Source organism: Trypanosoma rangeli (genome assembly GCF_003719475.1).
Source record: "Trypanosoma rangeli strain AM80 chromosome Unknown Tra_15.4_contig_00220, whole genome shotgun sequence".
In the NCBI taxonomy this organism is placed as follows: Eukaryota; Euglenozoa; class Kinetoplastea; order Trypanosomatida; family Trypanosomatidae; genus Trypanosoma; species Trypanosoma rangeli.
Genome location: NW_021705966.1, coordinates 8917 through 30527, shown reverse-complemented (window position 1 = coordinate 30527; position 21611 = coordinate 8917). Strand labels below are relative to the sequence as shown.

At 50.1% G+C, this 21611-nt stretch overlaps 14 protein-coding genes across 14 annotated transcripts in view, besides 19 other annotated features; all 14 read right to left on the bottom strand.

The window, feature by feature from the left end:
- Positions 1 to 5: 5 nt before the first annotated feature.
- Positions 6 to 41: a microsatellite.
- Positions 42 to 613: 572 nt separating this feature from the next.
- Positions 614 to 1795, bottom strand: TraAM80_06220 (uncharacterized protein; the record flags this gene model as incomplete). Its single annotated transcript, XM_029383072.1, has 1 exon — positions 614 to 1795. The coding sequence occupies one exon, from the start codon at positions 1793 to 1795 to the stop codon at positions 614 to 616; it is 1182 nt and encodes a 393-aa protein (XP_029237077.1).
- A 348-nt stretch (positions 1796 to 2143) lies between these two features.
- Positions 2144 to 2175: a microsatellite.
- Positions 2176 to 2179: 4 nt separating this feature from the next.
- TraAM80_06219 (rabGTPase-activating protein) lies at positions 2180 to 3649 on the bottom strand (the record flags this gene model as incomplete). The annotated part of the gene is made up of 1 exon (XM_029383071.1): positions 2180 to 3649. One exon carries the CDS (start codon positions 3647 to 3649, stop codon positions 2180 to 2182), a length of 1470 nt encoding a protein of 489 aa, XP_029237076.1.
- A 51-nt stretch (positions 3650 to 3700) lies between these two features.
- Positions 3701 to 3717: a microsatellite.
- Positions 3718 to 4323: 606 nt separating this feature from the next.
- Positions 4324 to 4866, bottom strand: TraAM80_06218 (uncharacterized protein; the record flags this gene model as incomplete). The annotated part of the gene is made up of 1 exon (XM_029383070.1): positions 4324 to 4866. The coding sequence occupies one exon, from the start codon at positions 4864 to 4866 to the stop codon at positions 4324 to 4326; it is 543 nt and encodes a 180-aa protein (XP_029237075.1).
- A 104-nt stretch (positions 4867 to 4970) lies between these two features.
- Positions 4971 to 5009: a microsatellite.
- A 77-nt stretch (positions 5010 to 5086) lies between these two features.
- TraAM80_06217 (uncharacterized protein) lies at positions 5087 to 5890 on the bottom strand (the record flags this gene model as incomplete). The annotated part of the gene is made up of 1 exon (XM_029383069.1): positions 5087 to 5890. The coding sequence occupies one exon, from the start codon at positions 5888 to 5890 to the stop codon at positions 5087 to 5089; it is 804 nt and encodes a 267-aa protein (XP_029237074.1).
- A 23-nt stretch (positions 5891 to 5913) lies between these two features.
- Positions 5914 to 5947: a microsatellite.
- A 214-nt stretch (positions 5948 to 6161) lies between these two features.
- On the bottom strand, positions 6162 to 6476 carry TraAM80_06216 (uncharacterized protein; the record flags this gene model as incomplete). The annotated part of the gene is made up of 1 exon (XM_029383068.1): positions 6162 to 6476. One exon carries the CDS (start codon positions 6474 to 6476, stop codon positions 6162 to 6164), a length of 315 nt encoding a protein of 104 aa, XP_029237073.1.
- Positions 6477 to 6582: 106 nt separating this feature from the next.
- Positions 6583 to 6605: a microsatellite.
- A 228-nt stretch (positions 6606 to 6833) lies between these two features.
- Positions 6834 to 6870: a sequence feature (A-rich).
- A 30-nt stretch (positions 6871 to 6900) lies between these two features.
- Positions 6901 to 6925: a microsatellite.
- Positions 6926 to 6943: 18 nt separating this feature from the next.
- Positions 6944 to 8338, bottom strand: TraAM80_06215 (putative zinc-finger protein ZPR1; the record flags this gene model as incomplete). The annotated part of the gene is made up of 1 exon (XM_029383067.1): positions 6944 to 8338. One exon carries the CDS (start codon positions 8336 to 8338, stop codon positions 6944 to 6946), a length of 1395 nt encoding a protein of 464 aa, XP_029237072.1.
- Positions 8339 to 8363: 25 nt separating this feature from the next.
- Positions 8364 to 8413: a microsatellite.
- Positions 8414 to 8448: a microsatellite.
- Positions 8449 to 8454: 6 nt separating this feature from the next.
- Positions 8455 to 8487: a microsatellite.
- Positions 8488 to 8808: 321 nt separating this feature from the next.
- On the bottom strand, positions 8809 to 9213 carry TraAM80_06214 (uncharacterized protein; the record flags this gene model as incomplete). Its single annotated transcript, XM_029383066.1, has 1 exon — positions 8809 to 9213. One exon carries the CDS (start codon positions 9211 to 9213, stop codon positions 8809 to 8811), a length of 405 nt encoding a protein of 134 aa, XP_029237071.1.
- TraAM80_06213 (uncharacterized protein) lies at positions 9210 to 9989 on the bottom strand (the record flags this gene model as incomplete). Its single annotated transcript, XM_029383065.1, has 1 exon — positions 9210 to 9989. The coding sequence occupies one exon, from the start codon at positions 9987 to 9989 to the stop codon at positions 9210 to 9212; it is 780 nt and encodes a 259-aa protein (XP_029237070.1).
- Positions 9990 to 11574: 1585 nt separating this feature from the next.
- Positions 11575 to 11599: a microsatellite.
- Positions 11600 to 11831: 232 nt separating this feature from the next.
- TraAM80_06212 (uncharacterized protein) lies at positions 11832 to 14639 on the bottom strand (the record flags this gene model as incomplete). The annotated part of the gene is made up of 1 exon (XM_029383064.1): positions 11832 to 14639. One exon carries the CDS (start codon positions 14637 to 14639, stop codon positions 11832 to 11834), a length of 2808 nt encoding a protein of 935 aa, XP_029237069.1.
- Positions 14640 to 14649: 10 nt separating this feature from the next.
- Positions 14650 to 14687: a microsatellite.
- Positions 14688 to 15062: 375 nt separating this feature from the next.
- TraAM80_06211 (otubain) lies at positions 15063 to 15857 on the bottom strand (the record flags this gene model as incomplete). Its single annotated transcript, XM_029383063.1, has 1 exon — positions 15063 to 15857. The coding sequence occupies one exon, from the start codon at positions 15855 to 15857 to the stop codon at positions 15063 to 15065; it is 795 nt and encodes a 264-aa protein (XP_029237068.1).
- Positions 15858 to 16144: 287 nt separating this feature from the next.
- Positions 16145 to 16177: a microsatellite.
- Positions 16178 to 16792: 615 nt separating this feature from the next.
- TraAM80_06210 (myo-inositol-1(or 4)-monophosphatase 1) lies at positions 16793 to 17644 on the bottom strand (the record flags this gene model as incomplete). The annotated part of the gene is made up of 1 exon (XM_029383062.1): positions 16793 to 17644. The coding sequence occupies one exon, from the start codon at positions 17642 to 17644 to the stop codon at positions 16793 to 16795; it is 852 nt and encodes a 283-aa protein (XP_029237067.1).
- Positions 17645 to 17834: 190 nt separating this feature from the next.
- Positions 17835 to 17862: a sequence feature (G-rich).
- A 147-nt stretch (positions 17863 to 18009) lies between these two features.
- Positions 18010 to 18039: a microsatellite.
- Positions 18040 to 18116: 77 nt separating this feature from the next.
- Positions 18117 to 18150: a microsatellite.
- Positions 18151 to 18301: 151 nt separating this feature from the next.
- Positions 18302 to 20533, bottom strand: TraAM80_06209 (uncharacterized protein; the record flags this gene model as incomplete). Its single annotated transcript, XM_029383061.1, has 1 exon — positions 18302 to 20533. The coding sequence occupies one exon, from the start codon at positions 20531 to 20533 to the stop codon at positions 18302 to 18304; it is 2232 nt and encodes a 743-aa protein (XP_029237066.1).
- A 345-nt stretch (positions 20534 to 20878) lies between these two features.
- TraAM80_06208 (uncharacterized protein) lies at positions 20879 to 21262 on the bottom strand (the record flags this gene model as incomplete). The annotated part of the gene is made up of 1 exon (XM_029383060.1): positions 20879 to 21262. One exon carries the CDS (start codon positions 21260 to 21262, stop codon positions 20879 to 20881), a length of 384 nt encoding a protein of 127 aa, XP_029237065.1.
- A 23-nt stretch (positions 21263 to 21285) lies between these two features.
- Positions 21286 to 21317: a microsatellite.
- Positions 21318 to 21357: 40 nt separating this feature from the next.
- Positions 21358 to 21392: a microsatellite.
- A 161-nt stretch (positions 21393 to 21553) lies between these two features.
- Positions 21554 to 21611, bottom strand: part of TraAM80_06207 (protein SDA1) — a gene marked incomplete at both ends in the record, with an annotated part of 2445 nt that continues 2387 nt past the window's right edge. The window contains one exon of the mRNA XM_029383059.1: positions 21554 to 21611. This exon is cut by the window's right edge and continues 2387 nt beyond it. Within this exon, the coding sequence (XP_029237064.1) occupies positions 21554 to 21611 (58 nt within the window).

Below are 21611 nucleotides of genomic sequence, written 5' to 3'. Positions count from 1 at the left end.
GCACAGTGTGTGTGTGTGTGTGTGTGTGTGTGTGTGTGTGTTGCTGATGGTGACTGCAGAGCCATCAAAACGCACAGCAGCAAGTAGCACTTTTGGTCGTTTTCCTTCTACATCCCTGCTTAAGAGAGGAATACACATGGAAAGGGAAAACTGCAGAGGAGAGAAAAAAAAAATGCATACCTTACAGTCTATTTCAAAGGTATGTGTTTTTCATTTGTAGGATGCATTACAAAAAAATCGTTATCTCTCTTTTCTCACGAGAGGGCGCCACCTCCCTTCTTTGGGGGGCTGCATTTACTCCACTCTGTACATGTGTTTTATTTTTATTTCTTGTTGTTCTCCCCTTTCTGTCGAGGACGCACATCTTCCCATATAAAAGGCTACGTGGAAAGCAAGTCATTGTATGCGACAGTTACTGATAGTTTGCAAAAGAAAGGAGAAAAAAAAAGGTACTACTTGTACAGCTTCAAACCCAATGAAGCGATCATTTAAAAAAAAAAGCACAAAGCCCCGTTCTCATATCAGCAATGTCAACGACACATTTCTCCTCACTCTACTGTTTGGAACACCCCAAAATAGAGAAAGATGGTTAAAAAGCAAAATACCCTTGAGATCAAATTTTCCCCTGCCCTGCTGCTTGTGTCCGCAGCCATTCATTTCTTTGAGACGCCTTACATATATTACACGTGAGGACTTCCATAAATGAGGGCGCTCCACGCCACTCTTCAAGCGGGGATCCAATGTACCCCAAGTGTCCTCCGCGAGGAAGTTCAAGAAAGGCGACAAGTTTGTTGGCGCTAACCAACTCTCTCATTTGTGTTATTGGTGGGTCACCCGTGACGGGGTCGTCACGAGCTATTACACAAAGAGTGGGTATCTTACACTGTCGAAGCGACGTCAGTGTGTTTACCGCGGCGTAATACTCTTCAGGGTTGGAGAAACCATTGTGGGGTGCTGTGATGTGGACGTCAAATTCATAGATGTTCCTCAAGTTTTTTAAGAACCGCAGCGTGTCCTTGCGAATGGCGTCGTCACTCACCCCCGGTAGTTGCTTGATCATTTCAATGTGACGAATGGCGTAGCGCACAAGACCTCCAGTCAGAGTTTTATGGTAAAGAGCATTTTTTGGCTTCATCATATTCGCCTGTGAGGCCAATGTATCCAATGGACTGTTAATAATAAGGGCTGCGTCAAACGGGAGCAGTTCTTTAGGCCCATTTTTTCCTTCTTCATCCAAGTACTTTGCCAAGACAACCCCACCCAGACTAAAGCCAACGCCCCATGTGTTTCCAACCGTTTTACCAAACCTTAACGAAAGTGCCCTTTTTGAAAGGGCTGTGCGCGTAACACATCGAACGTCCTCCGTCCATGCCGCAGACATGAGTCGGGGTTGTGTCAATGGGGTGTCACCCATTCCCCGTGTGTTGAACACGCAACAATGAAAGCCTTTGTCATGCGCATGTGATACATAATGTTGAACGTAGTTGGTCTGAGACCAAGAAGCAAGACCTGGAAAAATAATCATGATGCCGTTTGCTGGACCATGTTTTTCATCCACAAAAAGCCAGTCAAGGCAGATGGGATTGCCATCAGCACCGTCAACCACCTCTCGTGTGTATTTAATCGGTTTTGATGGGCGCAGGCTACAGAGCGCAGTACTTATATGCCCATTATATGGAGGAGCGGTGTAGTGGAAATCAGATATGCCCTCAAAATCCAAAAGAGCTCCAATCGTGGATTCATCAGCCAAAATATTAATCTGTTGTCCGGCCTCGTTCCAGCTCTCCTCACCCATGATTATTTTGACGATGCGATGGAGACGGGGGATATAAATATGGATGACATGTACAAAGGCGTGGATAATCCAAAACGAAACCCTTCCGACGACGGAAGACATTTTATGGATGCTGGAAAGAAGGGGGCTACAAAAAAAAAAGCGCACACAAATGAAAGGAAAAATTAGGGAGGACAGTGGCAATCGCATCACATACAACGAAAGGAGGGAAAAAGAGAGGCTAAAGAAAGAGAGACAAAAAAAAAAAAGAATCTTCTTCAAGCCAACAGAGTCAAAAAAAAGTCGTGTTTCGCTACCCTCCTTCTTTGGATGTGTGAAGGCCTATGCCTGTGTGCGTCTGGCGATTTCCCTCCCCTCCTCCTCCTCCTCTTCTCTCCACCATCTTCAATCACCGTTGTTCCCAGTCGTGTACAAAAGAGCATCACGTACCATTTTAAGTTCCTCAATGGTGCGAGCGTGATCCCCGGCATTGTGCCCCACGTCATCAGGGAGTGCGCTAGGTGACGATGCCTGCCCCATTTCAAGGCGCTCAATAATAGACGCCAAGATGCGGCCTTGTTGGTTCATGAGTTCAATTGGGGAGAGACTAACGGGGGATGCAACTTTTTCTTCCGCCGGTGGAGGCAACAAGACTCTAACAAATTCATGGGATTCTGGTGGAGTAAAGTAGCGGCCAATGCCACGCTTTTGCGGATCTACTCGTGTGATTGTCATTTCCAACAAACTTCCTACATCCTCCAGTGGTGGGTATTTCATTAGACGCTTAAGAGCGTCAATGTGACCCACCATGAGATCCTGCTTCACGTACAATAGCATGGACGCCGCAAGCATCGTAACGGTACTGTTTTTGAGACGATATTCACTTTGCCCCGCAAGAAAACGCTCTGATAGAAAGACGTCCCACAAGTCGGCGCATTGGGGGATGGAAAACTCTCGAAGAAAAAGAAGACGCAACCAACGTATTAAATACGACGTGGCCTCAATCTCATACACCACATTCATCTGCTGATGCAAAGCCGGGTCGAGTTCCGCCAATAATTCCTTCTGCGTCTTGTGTGATGCACCAACAATGCCATCAGATGCATTATCTTTGCCTGCGTAATACCACTCGGATAGATGCAGCCCGGAGGTATTCATAATGGCCTCGAACAGGAAAAAAGACATTGCCGTCACGCTCTCTAGGGGGCATATACCTTTAAAGGCACACACCAGTTCGAGATCAGTCTCCTCAGAGCTCTTTAAAAGCTCGTCCAGAAGTGTCGCGTCGGTGTGGGTCAGATACATAACAAATGCCGCAATCTCGTGCATCCCCTGCTTGTACCCACTGTCATGGCGGAGGCAGTAATTGACAAAAATATCCAGCAATGCATTTTTTGTAGTAGACTCCTCAAACAGCGGAAGCTCCCAGTGAAGTCGATCCAAATCCTTCTGTGCAGTGGAGCGTATCGTGTCTACGGCGTACTGCAGCGCGTAGGAACTTCCCTCAGGCGGAAGAAGTGGATTCTCAACGCCCATGTTCTCCTCATCCTCGTCGGAGAAGGAGGAGTCCGTTTCATTAAAATGACCCTTTTTCTCCGCGGGGTGCACCACAGACGCCGTGTCCACAAGACGCTGTCGAAGGTGCTCGTTCACTTCCTTCCATTCCCGCACCCCAGCACGGGTGCACTCCGCCCAGACCTGGCAGTAACTGCCGGCCTCCACGTTTGCCGGAAGAAGTCCCAGCAATAACCGCCAGCGAAGACTGTGAAAGACGCAAAGGCAACGATGACGCGCAAAGTTTAACACGTGTCGAAGCAGCACCTCTTCAAAGTGACCCCGCTGAACGCAGTGATGGATACTTCGCAGCTCCTCCATAACGACGATCACCACTAACCCGTCCCGATGCAGCCCTGAAGAAGATTGAGAGGGGGGGGGGGGGGGGGTCAACGCACAGAAAACAATAGAGGCAAGAAGAGAACAAATGGAATTAAAACGCATGCAGAAAAGCGTCTCGCTATAATGCTCCTTATGGCATCCCTGTCGACGTGACCGCAAAGGGTGGCCTTCAAGAAGCAAACACCCACAGATAATGTCACGAACGCATACAAGCACGCACACACATAAAAAAAAAAAAAAGCGGGGAGGAGGGGGGATACATAAAACTAAGTCCTGAAAGAAGGTTGGTAATCGCAATATTGCTTCTCAGGATGTACCCCCAGTGTGCCGTGCGTTTGCCTAAATGCAGAATGGAGTCATGAAAGTCATATCCGCCTACCAAAAGACATGAAGTCCCAAGGGTGAAGACATGATCAAAGAGATGCTCAAAATGGTTTTAAAGCACCGCACGGAAGTTGATAGAAACCGCGTCCTCATCCACCTCAGTGAGAAGAGGTGTGTGTCTGTGTGTGGCACACAAAAACTGTAAAGAGGTGGGGATGGTGTTTCAGTCGTTATTTCTTTACGATACTCAATCGTATCTCAAGCAGCACTATTGGCGCATCTAGAAAACTTGGTATCGCATCCACACTCACGTGAGACACTTGCATTCATCAAGTTCGCATCGTCGCACGTGTAGGACGCCCTCGTTGCTCCTTCTCCTGCAAGCAAAGGGGTGACCTCACTCTCGTCCCACTCTTCACTAACATATTGCTAGTGACACCGTGGGGTGCCTCGTAGACCACGGATTCTGGCTGCGGCGCCGCCGCCAAAGACCAACTCCTTGACGTAAATGCGGACCGCACTGGGTAGCCTCTCTCGAGAGCCATTGACTCTTGCAGCTGTTGCCTTCGCCGCTGTAAATAAAGTGCATTGCCGTAAAGCCGCTCAAACACAGTTACACCCTCCGCCCATCGAGCAAGCAGTGCCTCATGTGTGCGGTTAATTGCAGGCGTGAAGGTGCAGTTGTTGTCATCGCTGTCATCCTCATCCACACGAAGAGGCGCCTGGCAAGTGCACTTCCGCCGCCGTGACAAGACAAATAAACGTTCGTGGACGTCTTCGTGGGTGGTCACCCTGCGCGTGCCCTTCCCGCTCTGGCGGCTCCACTCACCGCTGCCACCAGCTGGCACACAGCACGACGAACAACACACCATCCCGCCTCATTTCCCCGCAAACAAAGAAACCAAAAAGCGGCGGCAATACAGTGAGAGAGAAATAGGGAGAGATGGACACAAACAATAATAATAGAGACACAGAGAAAAAAAAAAGAAAAAAAGAAAAGAAAAAAGAACAGAAAGCGGCTCAAAACCTCCAAAGAAATAAAGCGGTAGTACCATCCAAAGGAAGAAAAAAAATTACTCCCTCGTTGGTGTTTCACTCAGAGTGATACTCGTCCTCATCCACGTCAATTTCCTCGCATTGAGCCTCCTTCTCAATTGTCATGTCATGGTCATCCATAACTTCCCGCTGGGACACCATGGGCACCACATTACTGTTGCCGCTATATACGCCAAAAAACTTTTCATCCTCCTCAAGTTGTCTCAAATCTTCTCTAAAATCCTCCTGGCAACGCGAGAGCTCCCTCTCGCGGCTCTCAAGTGATTGATTCCACTCGGAGATAGTCTCATGTTTTTTTTCTAACACCCGTTTCCGCTCTTCAAGTTCGTTCTCGAGCGCTTTGAGCTCCCGCATCGCCTTCTCTAGGCTCTGCTCCGCGTTAAACTGTTGAAGCTCGCGTCGCTCCATCGCCCGCTCATCTCTCTCAAACCGATCGTGTCCCTCCGCGAGAAGCTCCAGCTCCTGCGCCTCCTCACGTAAGCGCTCATTTACCCACGCAAGCCGCTCTTCCAAGTTCTTTTCCTCCTTGTCCAGCACAGAACTTGCACGGCTAACCGCCTGTGAGAATTTTGTCTGGTCACACTGCAACGTCAGATGATTCTTTCGAGCAGCACTGATCTGTAGGCGGCACTGCTGGTGATCAATCTCAAGGCATCGCCGCTCGTCCGCAATGGTGCTCTGAATTTGATCGAGCAGCAAGACACGTTCGCGAATCGCAGCCTCCTCGTGCAGGTAGTACTTTTCTATTTCCTTTTCCAGAGAAAGGGAAACATCTAAAAGCTTCGTGTAATCACGCTCAATAGCAGTGGCGCTCTGCACTGCGCGGTGGTCCAGACTCATTGAGTCTCGCCAATTCACTCACCTGTGTGTGTGTGTGTGTGTGTGTGTGTGTGTGTGCTGCTGTTGGTGGTGGTGGCAGCAATTGTAGGGAGGAGCAAGAGAGGTATTGCCTGCACAGCAAAAATACAAAAAAAAGAGGAGGATTCGCATGTGAAACAGCGGCGGTGGCAGCAGCAGCGCTCTTCTTTCCGCTTCAAAGTTATTATTAGTGGTTGGAAGTGAACCGAACAAAAAGGTATAGAAAGGCATTCCGCCTCACCGCGCACACAGATCAGCAGCGAAGAGCTGCAAATGTAAAGGCGGGATTCATTGCCGCCTCCCGCAGTACATCCCTAACACGTTCATGAACTTCGCGTCCAGTGCGCAGTATGCGTTGGACTTCGTTTGTCATTCGCAACTCATCCGGCACTGTTGCAAGGGATGTAGGCATCAACGCGGAGAACGTGGACTCCGTCGACTGATGGCTCTCCTGACATGGCATGGTGTCGTCGTCATGTTTATTTGCAAAGGTCTCATTAAAAAGTGCCTCACCCTCGTCCAAGTAGTCGGCGATCACACAGAGCCTCCGCCGTAGCTCAAAGGCCATTGCTAAAGACACCTAAGCACAAGTCCCCCAGCACACACCCAGCGAAAATCACGAGACAATACACCCACTTCACGTACAACAAAAAAACAAGGAACCATATAAGGTGCAGACACACACACACACACAACAAAATAAAAGCACTTCACATGCACGAAAACGCAAGACCGCAATAAAAACAAAAATAAAACTCACCCATGCGTGTGCATATGCGCATACATACACGCAACTGTACGTATGTCACGACCAGCAGCAGCGGCAGCCATGTCTAACGACGTGTGGTGATGAGCCCCTCGTTAACTAGAAAAAAAAAAAAAAGTTATGGGCGCTTTATTTGTTTGTCTCCATTTCTCCGTTGCCTTTTTTTTTGTTTTGTTTTTAGTTTTTTTTAGTTTTTGAACGTGTATTTCCTTCGCCGTATTCCTTCAACACAAAAACAAACAAAGAAACAAGAGAAAATTTCCGCCGCGTCAGTCAACTTTCATTTGATGAAATCCAAGATCCTCATCCTGCTCGTAGGTCCGCACGTAGGACGTCTTGGTAAGCCGTGGGTCTTGGTTCTCCGGTGGTGCCAGATGCTCACGCGGGTTTTGCACGTAAATGTTCGCCAAAGGATCGTCAAGGATAAACGTAAAAGGCCGCTTCATCTGCAGCAGGTCATCGAGTTCCTTCACAAACTCCATTAACGTCTTCGACTCCCCATCTGTGTCGGCGGAGTCTCCCTTTGCAAACTCTGCCTGCGGCAGGTTGCGTAGCTGATCTCGCACCATCATGATGGTCCCCTCCACAGTGGAGAAAAAACCCCCCAACGTGCCGGGCGCCACCTCCAGCGCCACCTCTGGAATATTCAGCGTGGCAGTTTCAGACTTGAGAACATCCCGCTTCAGGTCGTCCTCCGCTTCAACACGCAGCTCAATCTTCAGACCCGTGTCAGAAACTTTTCCCCCCGACTTTACCTCATTACTTTTATAGCCGCAGAATTCACAACGAAATGCCATGATGACAGTTTCTTTAAAGTACGGAATGTCAATTTGTTGCATATTGATAAATCCCTGCTTCTTGCAGGCAGGGCACTCTGTTTCCATGCGCATCACATCGTCAAAGTGTCCCTCCTCCACCACACGCTCTTGCTCCTCGTCTCTCCGTGTGTTGTAGTCAACCGCCAGCCCCAATATCTGTCGTTCCACATCTGTCCGTTCCTTTTCGTAGTGCGTTAGCTGAGGGTCAATGGTGGGGTGATAGTAGTCATAGTAGGCCTCAACGTAGCTATTTCCGGCGGGATCATCAATGGTGAAGGTAAAGGGAATATCGCCAGTGCGGTACTCCCGTAGCCTTTGACAAAATTTCTCTAGTTTTTCATATAACTCCGGTTCCTGAATGCGACGCAGTGGCTGCTGTAGCTGAAGCCCAGTTTCGGTTTGCTCCAAAAACCCTTCAACAGTGTTAAGAATGCCTCGTTGCGACTCTGGCGGAATTTCCAAATCCAGCTGAGGAATTCGAACAGTCGCAAAATCTGACTTGACAACTTGGCGATCCAAATCTTTTTTCGTCTTTACTTCAAGTTCATAGCGAACCGCCTTGGGGCCAAAGGTGCCGCCAAACGACACCTCATTATTCCTCTCACCACAGTGCGGGCACTCAAAGCTACTCACGATAACTTCCTTAAAATGTGGCACATTTGTGATCATCAGACGTGTCGCGCCGTTTTCACCGCATTTAGGGCACATCGAGTCAACCGTATTCATTTCACCAACCTCCGTCTTGATATAATTAGACGCAACCGTGTCATCCGCCGTCTCCTCCTTCGAAAGCCCCGGCTGCTGCTGCTCCTGCTGCTGCTGCCGCTCCTCTGGCAATGTCGGCATTGCTAGAGCGATTCGAGGATCTCCTACAAGCACAGCACAAACCAAACAGAAATACAAAACAAAAGGTTCGACCGGCACAGCTCAAACACACAGACACACACACAGGCACATATTACAAATAAAAGAATAAAGAAAAAAAAAAAAAGAAACTGGCAGTGGCAGTACGTACACGGTCGCGCACATACCTGGATGTGATATAGTCTACATTCCCTTGTTTCTATTTTATTTTATTTCTCGGTGACACTCTCGGTTGGATGAGAAGACTAAAAGAGCGGACTGGCCGTCGTCGTTGAATTATTCAGTGAGCCCGTGATATTCTTCTTTTTTTTTTTTTGTATTCCTGTAAGACTTCTTGTATGGCTCTTACGCCAAGACGTTTAAATTTTCATAGCTGCATCTCAGAAGCATAACATTTGTGTACAACGCATAAAGTCATGCACACATTAACTCCTCTCTACAACTTCTCCTTTCTACCCAGTCAAAGTGTAGGTGCCGTTAATAACAGTCCGTGCAAGATACGGCGTGCACACTGCCCACATGCGGATGACATGAAGTTGTATGGAGTGGCATACTTCAGCCGTTTGGTGCTCACACAAGATACGGTGCACCGTCCCACCAGGGGTATCAAAATCCAGAGTGAAGTCATTCAACACAATCACATTCGTTATGAATGCCGTCAACGGCGTCAAAGTCAATCTGCAACCTCTTCCACATGAGATTGATCCCGGGAATGCTAAATGCGACGCCAGGACGCCGTCTGTGTGAGCCACCACAATTTGTGCCACGGCACCACCAAGGGTGGTGGCTCGTAAAAATAATATGTTGTGAGGTGACAGTGTACAAGTACTCCTCCACATGTAGGTGGTAGTAGTCATTCGCCAATTCCCCTACAAGGGGTAATCGAGCTTATCACGCTCGATGCTGCCACGTAGTCGGAAATGACGCTCTCCGGAATGAGACCACTCTGTGGGAGGAAGCTTGCCAACAGCTTGAAAATTAGTATCTCACTGAAAAGCAGCAGATTCTGCATGAAATCAAACGGTGAAGTGATATCGGTCCCTCGCACAGCAATCACGGAGGTGTTTTTGCACGGCAAGTAAAGGTGACGGAACACAGCACGGTCATATGTGTGGCTTGTGGGAACCGCCACCCAGTCCGATCCACCATCGCGGAAGCGCCGGTAAAAATTAGGCGTTGTGAGAAAATCCGCTGAGTATTGAGGCAAGTAGGCCATGAGTGAGGAGTACGCAAGGTGCGCGGCGTACAGACTGTCAGCCCACAGGTTCGAGCAGAGTCCGGAGTGGCGAGTCCCGCCATACTTTGCCTCATTTGCCTCGTGCACCAACTTTTTGAGGTCCTCGTGGGGAGGCAGACCGTGGATGTCAGCGACCATGTGGCGTGCCGTCACACGGATCCGCTTTCCCCTGCTGTTGCCTTCGCATCGGGTTGGCGCGACGCCCTCAAAACCGGGGCGCTTCACACTCACCAAGAGAGCGAGTCCGAGGACGAGCGCAACAACCGACGCCAAAGATAACCGATAAAAGGCGCGCAGCAACACACCCGGACGGTAGAAACGGTCTCGTTGTGCCCATCTGTCACCATGGCAGGAATACTTAGGGTCTCCGGTGTTGTTTGGCGTCGTGGAGGCCATCGTGGAAGAAACAAGTTCCGCTTCCCCGCCGCACTACCCGGGGTAACCCTCCTGCGGCCGTCGACCATCATCCAACCCGCGCCACCGCCCAACAACAAGGCCGAAAATGCCGCAAACACACAGCACCCGCACAAGCAGAAGTGTCGGAGAGAGAAAATCCACGGAGGAAACTACTACAGAGGTCAGAAACAACACGTAACAAGCAAGTCCGATCCGCCGTCTCAGCACCCGCGCCGCTGCCGCTGTGTAGATTGCAAGTTTGTAAAAGAACACCGTTGGCCGGCTTCCCAGCAGCAAGACAACATAAAGCGTGTTGACATACAGCACTCCCTCGCAGAAACGTGCAACACCACGGCCGTAGCCCTTTACCCAGGAGATGTACGTACAGTACAGCGCAAGCACATGCAACTAGGAATGCCGTAAGCGTGGCGCCGCCTTACGCCACCATCGCGTCATGGCAGACCCCAAGGAATCACGCACGTTGCAATAATGGCTCCGGATAAGCGCCACCACTAACAGAGACATTGTGGCAACAAAAAGGAAAACAAAAAAAAACATTGTTGCCTTCATGTTCCCAATGTATAAGTGAATGGCTGTGAAGGATGCCTATTATAAACCCAGTGACACAACACACCAAAAGTAACATAAACAACCTCGCGTAGGGTATAACGCAATCAACGACTGGTATCCTTGAAACAGGCAATGAAAACCGGCTCTGCACTGAACTGCCTCATTATAGGTCAGCAGACAGGAGTCAATCAAGGCATCTGTAGCAATAGCCGCCAGCCTGTAACCAATCACAGCTATCCCGAGAAGGATGCAGCTATGTGATAGAACAAACTCAACGCCCAAACCACGTCATGACTACAAGGAATCTCCTTCCCATCCTGCCACGTATGCATGCCCCAATGATACTCCTCTCGTAGCATTGAAAAGACAAACTGAAAAAAGAGGTGTAAAATACAGTTCACTAGGATGGCCAAGATAGACGTCAGTAAAGGAGCATATTTATAGGTTGCAATCCACACAACAAAACCGTTTGAGATGAACGTGCTCCAAAAGAAGGAAAAAAACTCATCGCTGCCGGACGAAGCATCGCCATGAGCCAACACGTTTCTTCACCTAACTCCCTTGATATGCGTTGCAGAGAGAAATAAAAGAATCCCTGGACATGCGATGACTGCGTCAGTCTTTTAAAACATGGCATCACCACGTCTCGCCCGCCTGTGTCATGCATACAAGTATGTGTGGGTGTGTGGGTGTATGCACCCATAAAATGGGTGGGTTCATCACAAGAAAAAAAAGAAAAAAAATGTTTCAAACGGGTGGAAGTACGTACCTACACGAAGAGGTACACGGATGCGAGGATGCAGGCACTGGATGGGCCACTTGAAAAGAGGTAGGAAGGGCCATCCAGCTAACTCCTCATCACCGTAACTAAAAATAAGCAAAACAGGTAAATATTTAACCTTTACAACATATTTTATTTTTGTTGCATCCCCCTCCAACGCCATGACACTTCAAAGTTTGATTGCGTGGTCGAAGCGCCTCCACGAAAAAAAATGAGAAAACGTAAGGAACTGGGCAAACACACACACACACACACAAACGAAACAAATCGACGCAAACCACAGGGAGGAAAGGGGGGGGAAAAAAAAGAAGACAGAAAGTATTATCCACACGTACACACACTCCACTTGGAGGTATATAAAGCATGCATCCACAGATATAAGGTGTGATGCATGTCATAAATGAGTTCCACAAACAAGCGGGTCTCGCCAATACGAGGCGGTAGTCATTTCACATTCTCTCACACCACCTGAGTTCCCGCAGCAAGGCATCCTATACTTCCTGTTCATCCAAATTTACATTCCCCCCGCTCGTCGTCGTCCCGTTGAGAATTTCCTCCAGAGAATCATCCCCACCGGCTGCATTCTCTTCTTGTTCCGCAAACGACATCTCCGAGCACTCCTGCCGCAGCGTGGTCATCAAGCGCTGCATAGCCTCTGCCAGATCGTCGTGGCCCTGGTCGTTTGGCGCAAGCTGCAAAACGTTCGGAGTGGCATTTGCCGATGTAGCCATCGCCGCCGCTTCAAGTGCATCACGGTAGCTGGCAAGAAACCCCCGCATCCGTACTGCCGCCTTGGCACGCTCCTCAGTGATCTTCTTTTGTAGCGAGGAACGTTTTAAAGCGTTGGCCCGCATTCGCTCCTGAGCGGCATCAATTGCGGCGGTGTATTCAGCTATCGACGCCGTCAAACGCCGTATCTCGTCCGCTTTGAGCTGAGCTTCCTTGAATCGCAATGCTGTCGCCGCACTCTTCTTCACCGCCTCCAGGAGCGGGATGTTGTTTCGCATCTCCGCCAGCTGCGCCCCTAGCGACGCGACCAGCGCCTCGCACGTCACGTCATCCGCATTGAGCGTAGACAGTTGCTTCTGCAATCTGCTCACATGCAAGAGAGGCCACTCCTCCTCCTCCTCCTCTCCCTCTTCCTCTTCCTCTTCTTCCTGTGGCTCCCCCGCCTCGGCCCCGGACAATGTCAATGAGGGCGCGGCAAACAAAACGCCACGGCCAGCATTCCGCAGTTGCAGGAGTTCCACCACGGCGTTGGTATACTTCTGCAAATCTAAAAGGGTCACTGTCTCGAGCAGCCTCCGTCGCTGCTCGTAGCCCTCAATTCTCATCACATCATTCTCAAGCTCCGATAGCATCGACTCCCGCTTGGTGTCAAACGCCTCCTCCTCCACCCGAAGCACGTCGCTCTCCTTCTGCAGTTGCTCCATGTCGGCGGTAACCCCACGTATTCGTTTCTCCTCCTCGTTGAAAAAGTTGTCAATGTCACGCTCCATCGATTCCTGCTCAGCCCCCATGCGCGCCAAGGTTGATGTCACATCCTCCAGCTCCGCCATCTTTTCCGCACTTTTCTGACGCAGTGTGGCAAGTTTTGCCTCAAGCACGGCAATCTCGGCGTCAACCTCCATCTTTTCTTGCGAAATCCGCCCCTGCAGTGTCTGCAGCTCTTCGCTTTGCCGCAACATTTTCTCCCTTAGCGTTGTCTTTCGCTCCCTGAGACTACTTTGCTCCCGCCTCGCGCTTTCCTCCAGACGCCTCGCCCGCTCAAAGGCGGCGCCCAGCTGCTCCTTCCGAGTCTCCAGGCTTTCTTTCACGTCTTTAATAAATTTCTTCACACGCCGATCTGCATCGTCTTTGGAATCCATGAGCTCCTGTCGATGTCGCTGCAACAGCTGCGCAAGAGACTGTACCACCTTCACCGTCGCATCACACTGTTGGTTTAGGGATGTTAGCAGCCGCACAGGCGCCCCGTCGAGCTCCGCCACCCGTGAACTAAGCTGCTCTAGCTCGTCGCTAAGCAAGGCCGCCTCCTCAAACGCCTCCTGCGCCACACACTGTTCAATACGGTTCTCAATTTTGCTCACTGTCGCCATACAATCACGACGCCGCTCAATGGACGAGCGGATCTCATCCAGCACAAGTGAGAGTTTCGTCCGGGCCAGCAGAACATCACCTTGCAAGTCCTGAACTTCACGCCGTTGACGATCCCAAATTGTCTCAGGCTCGCTCTCCGCGTCGCTGCTAGCAACTTTGTTGCGGCTACTATTACTGCCCCTACTGCCCTTGCTGTCTCTGCTGCGAGAGGACTTGTCATTCTCCTCCACTACGGTGCCGTCTTCCATGTTGTTGTTATCTTTGTTCAACTCCAAGAAATTTCGACACACATGCGGTGTTGCTTCTGCTTCTGCCTTCATGCCTTCTGCATCTCTTACTACTGCTTCGTCGTTCCCTTCAGCAATGGACTCAGGTACCAGATTGAGAGCCGCAACAGCAGCAGATGGCACAAAGTAAGCACTTGAGGCTGTTCCTGCCTTTCTTGACACAATAAAGTCAAATGCAGGTTTGACGTCGTCCACCACTTCCTGAAGCGTACAATCCCCGTTCCTTGACATTTGCCGCGAGTTCAAGTCCGCAGCGTCCTTACTATGCATGTAAGAAGAGCCAACGACCGAAGATTGTGTCTTTGCAGCAACACCCTCTCGTTTGTCACAGCGCTGCTTCTTCAATCCGCTAGAAATAAAATCAAACGCCGACTCTGTCTCGCTCGCACTGCCTGGAGGAAGCACTTTCTCCCCTGTCGGAAGGGCACTCGCCTTCAATTCTGTAGGCTCCGGGCCATAGTTTGAGACGAGCTGCATGAACAGTTCCTCCTCCCTTCCCACAAAAGCCTTTATGGTGTTCTCCACCTGGGACAACTTTGACGGATCGTAAACCTCAAAAAAACGTTCCAGCCGGTGGCGCATTTGCGTGACTTGCGGTGTCTCCACCTCGTCCTGCACGGTACTCGAAGGCATTTCAAAGCGCATAAAAAATGGGCTCGACTCCGCCGCGGATGCCACGGGTGAAGCATATTTTTTAAGCTGCACAGAAACGGAGGAGTTACCGCGAGGCGTGTGTGACCCTGCCGTACTTGCTGCCGATCTCTTGTGGCGTGTGCGCACAACTTTCATCCCACCAAAAAAATCCTCAGCAGCCGCCGGTGCTGCAGAGGATTCTGAACCGCCGCGGCCGTCGTTAGCGTGACTCAAAGCAAACGACTGCTCTTCTCGTGAGGCATCAGTCCACCACTTCTTCATTGGTGCACGCTATACATAAACCTATATATATATATATATATATATGTAGGTTTATTTTCGTTACGCGTCTCTTGTGTCGTGTTTACTACCGCAGTAGACGTGTCTCTCTGTATGCGCTTTTTCCTTCGCCTCTTCTTCCTCCTCCCCCGCAACTGACGGCCCTTAGATTGTGGAAAAAGACAAGAATGTGAGGAGACGAAAGGAACGGTACAATGATTCCCATGTAGCCCATCCGAAATTTGTTAACGCCATCAGAGGATATGTACCCCTCGATGGACTGCAGTTATAATTCACACCGTCATTTGATACTATTCGCATATATGCCTGACTCTCTTTTTCTCTTGCAGAATAGCATCCAGCGAGGCCCCAGCCATGTATAATTACCTCCGGGCCTATTCAAATCTCCACAGAGGGGGAAAATTCTCACTTGTACAGTAGGTCGTAGTGCCCCGGGCGGTACAACAGCGTCAGCACAACACATGTGGCGTCGTTGGCGTCACTAGAGGCACCAGCAAAGGAGTGACGCGTAGTGCGCGTACCCACGCTGCCGTCCAAGTACTCCACAACGATGCACACATTGAAGCACTTGGCGAACGCCACCACCTGCATGTGATCGCTTTCGCTTGAAACCGCATCAATTTCGGCACGACAAAAGTCATCAACGTTTTCGTAGTTAAGGCCCATCACAAACGGAAGAAAGTCATCTTTATGGCTGCGTATGTAATTGGAAACAGCGTAGCGATAAAAGTAAAGCGCGTACTCAAAGTCACGTGAGTTCGTCATCGCATACAGCTCCTCTGATGTCGTACAGATTCCTGCTTCGATTTTGGCAATGGCGGAAATCGCCGCATCGCAGAAGTCCTCCACAAACTCACCATAATCCTTCAGTAGCCTCGTGTGAAGATCCTTAGCCTGTTCCACGTACTTCGCCGCAAGCGCTCTATCGCGGAGCAACGCCTCCAGGAGGCCGAAGACAGCACAACGGAAGAAGCAGTTCCCATCACGTCGGGCGTACCGAATGCCGCTGTAGCGGTCGTCATTGTCCGGTGCAAATAGTGAAAGAACTTTTGGGAAGATCAAGGAATTGTTGGCAAAGTCCTTAACAAGGCTACACGTTTCCGACAACACCTCCACGGGGTCAGTAAGAAGCGGTGAGGCCTCAATTTCGCTCTGAATAATCGCCATCTGCACCTCCCGGTCATGACTGGTGGACGTCATGACGCGTTGAGAAGAAACTCAAAAAAAAAAAAAAACAGGGCGGACGCACACGAAAAAAAAAAAAACAAAGCTAGCTAGCAAACAACGGATGGAAAGCTGCACACGAGGGGCAAGGAACAATGCTTTGGCTTTGCGGTCTCCCTAATTTGTACAGCCAAAGATAATAGTGCTAGAGAGAGCAGACTAAGAGAAATGAAAATAAAAGGAGAATTACGCGCAGAAGTGTGGAGAAAAACTGGCAAACTTGAAGAAGAAAGAAACGAGCAGGAAGTAAGCAAGCAGAGCCCATACATATATGTTATGTGTATATATATATATATGTCCCCCGCCCGAATACGGCCTTTTCCCTCAAATTCCTAAAAAGGAAAAAAGAGAGGGAGAAAGCGATACCCACAACGGAAAAGTATGGTCTGGTTCGACGCACCTTGCACTCTCCACGGCGGCGGAGTTATTTTCCTTCTCCCTCTTTGCCCAAAGCCCACACAAGCAAACACAAAAACGCATTCAGGTAAACAATTTCAAAAGTCGGATGCCCACGATGACAGAAGACTAGCTTGGAGCTACCAAAGCGGCGGCCTGTGGGGCCCCGCCACCGCCAGACGCCCCTTCCGCGTGAAGCGCATCCGCAGCGGATGTTACGGCGGGAAGACAGAACTACACTCGCGCTGCCTTCCAACGCGGTGTCTTTGCGAAGCAAAACCATGTAAAAATTAAAAACAACAGCAGAGTTCACCTGGACGTGTCATCAACTATTGCCCCCACTCCACCCCCTCAGCCGAGCGCACATTCATTTCCAGAGGCCCTGTAAAAAAGATGAAAAGAAACGCGGCCCCCCACATACTTTTGTTGGCTATCACCCCATCTCAAAAAAAAAAAAATCTATACACCCATTAAGGTAAGAATCAAGAAATAGAAATGATTCTCTGCAAGCTCAGCTAAGTCCCCAATGTGGTCTCTTTGTAATGGTGCTTACTAGAAAGTTCAATCCCTACCTTGGAGAGCTCCAGCGAGTTGGCGCAGCAGAACCCACGTGACATAAGATCAAGGGACTGTGCGTTGTCGATATTGTGAACCACACCACCTGCCTCACGAACAATGATGGTAGCAGCAGCGATGTCCCAAGCATATGTGCCCACCTCGAAGTACAGTTCCGCCCTACCGCCAGCAACAAAGCACATGTCAAGTGCTGCTGAACCGTAATTTCGGACTCCACGAACAGGAATGCTGGCAAGCTCCTTTTGCATGGAAATATAACTCTTCACCGCAGGCTCAGTACGGTTAACAGCCATGTGCAAGAGAACAACAGATTCTTGAAGTGTGCGTGTCTCTGAAACGTGAATACGTTGTCCGTTGCAATACGCCCCACGGCCCTGGGCAGCCGAGTAAACCTCGTGAAGCCGCGGCGCACTAACAACACCGAGGATCGGCTCTTTATCAACAACCAGAGCAATGGACACACTACAGTCAAAGAGACCGTGAATAAAACTTGTGGTGCCATCTATAGGGTCCACGATCCACGTGGGTTTATCGCTGAGCTCCACGCTGGCGTGAGTTTCCTCGCTGAGTATATCGTAATACGGCGTCCCGGCACGAAGAATTGCTATAACCTCCTCCTCACACTGTTTGTCGTACTGCGTCACGAGATCCACCGAACTCGCCTTACTGGTGATGTCCAAAAGTGCACTTTCCCGCTCTGACATCGCCCTCTCAATGATAAAGGCTGCGAAATGAGCAGCGCGCAACGCCAATTCCACGGCGTCGTCAAGTTCTGCGTCACTGATAGGCATCGTAGACCCCGTGCTTTCCTCTTCCCCCTCCCCTTTTCCGTTCCTTGGTTACCTGCTGGCTCCTGCTATTCGCCCACGACGAGATACTGCCTGTATGTAAGCTACACACACCTACCCAAGTCTGCTCCTCCTTCTGCAGTCACTACTAGCGTACTTCGCTCCCCTGAGATGAATGAATCCCACCACTGGACCTCCCTCCCACCCTCCCCCCCCCCCCCACACACACACACGCACAAGAAAAAAAAAGGAAATAAAAACAATTGGCACATAGAGACAGGCACAAACACACGAAGAGAAAGAAAAGAGGAAAACAATAAGTGAGAACTGTGTGTCTTCAGTAATAAAACGATGATGTAGAGGGTGTCATATATATATATATATATATATATATATATTCTTCTTGTTTTGTTTTGTTTTGCGCATGGACACACACACACACATACGGCATGTGAAGCGTAGGCATTCGTCGCGCCAGCAAAAAAAACAACAACAACAAAAAAACACAATCGGCTAGTAGTATACGTCGTACTTTGCACTCAAGAGGGAAAATGACAATGGCACACACTGACGAAAAATACCCTATTCGCGACTGTTGTTGCACTGTACATGATGTAGGTGAAGAAGAAACATGCAAACAGAGAACAACTCCATTAAATCTCACAAATTCCTCAATGGAGTGCACCCAGTCGGTGCAGCTTGTGGCAACAAAAACGATTGCCGTACCTTGAAGGCACGATAAAATCGAAGAATGCGTTCAGCGCTTTCTGCCAAAAGTAATTGCTCACGAGCGGCGTCACGGTCTGCACGTGCCTGACGCATGATGCACAAGCAGCGGTACCAACGCTGAACCCACGCCGCAGCCTCTTCTTTACTATACTCCAGCACCATAGGCTCATTGCTGCTTCCGTTCTCTGAGACCTCCATTTCTTCGTCCCTTGCCGCCGCCTCTACACTCCGTCGCCAGGCCCGCTGGACAACTGTGGCCGCATCAACACGGCGAAGCTGCTGCAAGAGCGCGTCCCTCTTTTCTCGTTGCTGCTGCGCCAACTCACGCCCTAGTGTACCACGAAAATGACGCTGCGTCCATAGTACGAGTCGTAGTAGTGACTGTTTCTGTCGATACAGGGCCAATCGCACAAATAACCCACGCGTGACGCGTTGCAGCACTTCCGCTTGTGGGCGGAACCGCAAGATGCGTTCCCGGCGTCGAAGGATCACTTGCTTCAGGAAGCGACACAACGTTTGTGCGGCAAACCGCTCCGTCAACTGTTCAATTTCTTTTCGCCTTGCCGCGCGGAGTTGACGCAATCGCGTCCGAGCAGCAGACAACCGCACAAGCCTTTGAATAACAAGAACTGCCTTCCTCTGCCGGTCTATCCTCGCACGTGTTGTGGACCCTCTCCACGCGGCCTGCAGAGCGACTGCCGCCGCCTGAAAACGGGCAAGGCGTTGCTGCTCAAAAACTTCTGGAAACCGAATTATCTTCGCCAACCTCCTGCCACAGTAACCACGGTGAACGCGCTGTATAGTGAGAGCCGCGTACTCTTTAATTTCGCATTCGCTATCCATTTCAGCCTTCTTACGTGCCCGTCGTGCCAATGCTTTGGCCTGTAACTTCGCAACAACAAAATTCAATGATCGCCACGTGGTGTTGAAGTTATCCCCAGTCCTATTTAACTCATCCGTCATCACGCGCAGAGCGGTGTCCCAGGCCCGCGTGCTCTCCTCCTCCACTCGCCGAGCCTCCAGGAAGGCGATACGTCGCGTGTATCGTCGCCGTGCCGCACGTAGCCTGGCTCGGTAACAGCGGTACGCACACTGAATGCGCAGAGCAGCATTCTCATGGCGGTGTGTATGATGTTTCCATTTCCCCTCCATCCACGTCTGAAGCTCATTGTTTTGCCGATAGTCGCTGATGATTTCTGCCGCTGGAACCGGTACCGGCGCCAAGGAGCTCATCGGTCCAAGTTTGGAAGGCACCACACCCTTGGAAAACACATCCCACTGAATACGTTGTACAGCGCGTTCCTGCAACAACTCCATGGGCACTGCACGTGCCTCATTTTCACTCGGAGACGCTGACATTAGGGACGAGGGTGTATCACCCCGTGTATTTTCAAGAAGCCCATCAAATTCTGCTTGCCATCTTTGTCTCGTCGAGGTGAGTGACAATTTCCATGTATTCGCCCGCTCCTTGTCTCGAAACAAAAGCTCTTGATGCATCTCGTCTGGGGTAATGTTCAAACGTTCGCGAGACCAGAGATAAAGCAAGACATCATCCTTGTCTTGGCTTACGGAAGGGGATATCGGCGGCACAGAATCGCTAATGAAGGCCCTACTCACAGTTGGGTCCCCAGATTTCCTTGATAGCTGCTCCTTTACGGAAGGGATACTCTCTACGGTTTCCATAAAGCTATTGTGGGCGTTATGTCGCACGGCCTTCGACGAGAATGCGCCCAGTGCTTTGTCCACGGCATCCCAGGCGCCGCCGCCGCCTAGACCGGCTTTTGGCATCAACGTCTTGTAGACACCACCCTCAACAAATGAGGGATGAAAAGTATGGTACGTCTTCATTTGCTCAGCAAAGCGCTCCAAAATGGCTTGCGCTTTTTCATTCGCATGCAGAAGATACCGTGTGACATCTTGGCTCGGATATGCATGCGTTACGCTCATCGTTGTTACGGAGTCACTGTGTAAGCGAAAAGTTCCAGTGTGTCGCACATAAGAGCCCCTGTTGTAGGCGGTGCGGGAGAAGTCAACGCGGTGTCCATTGAAGCTGTTGCGAATCCTACCGCCAAGGGATGTGTGTGGCCGGTTGTACTGCATCCCTGATGGCACCGAAAGCGTCGACGTCGCCATCATCGGCTGTAGTTTGTCCTCCGTGTACATGCAGTCTCCCCCGCGCGTGACGATGGAGAAGAAGAAAAGTTGGTACTGGTGGAAAACACACGATTTGCGATATTCAACTAACCCGCACGGAAGTGCACGAAAGTGAGTGTGTGGCTTTAGAAGGAGAACACGCATGAGGAGGGGGGGGGAGAGAGAAACAAGAGAAAATTCAACTTGTTAAAAGTTCGACAGGAAGACACACACACACTCACAGTGAGAGACGAGTGTGATGCGGAATGCCCCGCCTGGCAAGCAAAACTCTGCACCCGCCCCACTTGCTGCCTCCTGTAGTCCCCTCCACGCAGGCACACAACAACATATATGTATAAAAGCAAATCGGCAAAATCAAGACTCACTCCTTCTTCCCTGCTTAGTCAGCCACTGCTTATACGACTCACGTGATTCCCAGGGCAACGAATCAACGTCAACGTCCCCGCGCCGCCTTCTAAGTACCTCCTCCATTGAAGCCGCGTCACAGCCCCCCCACTTGGACGCCTTTGTGTAGAGCACAAGGTCATCCACGCATTGCTTCAGCGTTGGCTCGCAGAAGCCAATAATGCGGGTATTAATGGCCCGCTTTGTGCAGTGCATGTATTCCCAGAGCGCGCTAGACAAGCTCGGTGGCTCAGTGTTTAGACGCTCCTCACGCGGCGCAAAGAACGGCGAGACACCCACCATCTTGGGGCTTAAGAAACTGCATGATAATTCCACGAAGGACCAAGCCGGCATTGATCCTTTGCAAACAGCATCAAAAAAGAAGAAGAAAGCAAAGATAAGAAAAAAACAAATTGTTAATGTGTTGATACGACAATACACAACTCCATTTGTTATCGTTGTTGTTCTTGTTTTTACTGTTCTTTTATCGCAATGCAAGAAATGGTGATGGTGCTGCAGGGGGGGTTAAAAAAAGGAAAAAATAATTCCATTTTTCTTCTTCTGAGATGTGGGCAAAATAAAAGTCACACAACTAACGCCTGTTTAATACCCCCCGCACCCTTTTGCCACGCTGCGTCTGTGCCTTTACTCGTTTCTTTTCTTCTTCTTTTTCCTCTCCTCTCTCTCTCTCTCTCTCTCTTCT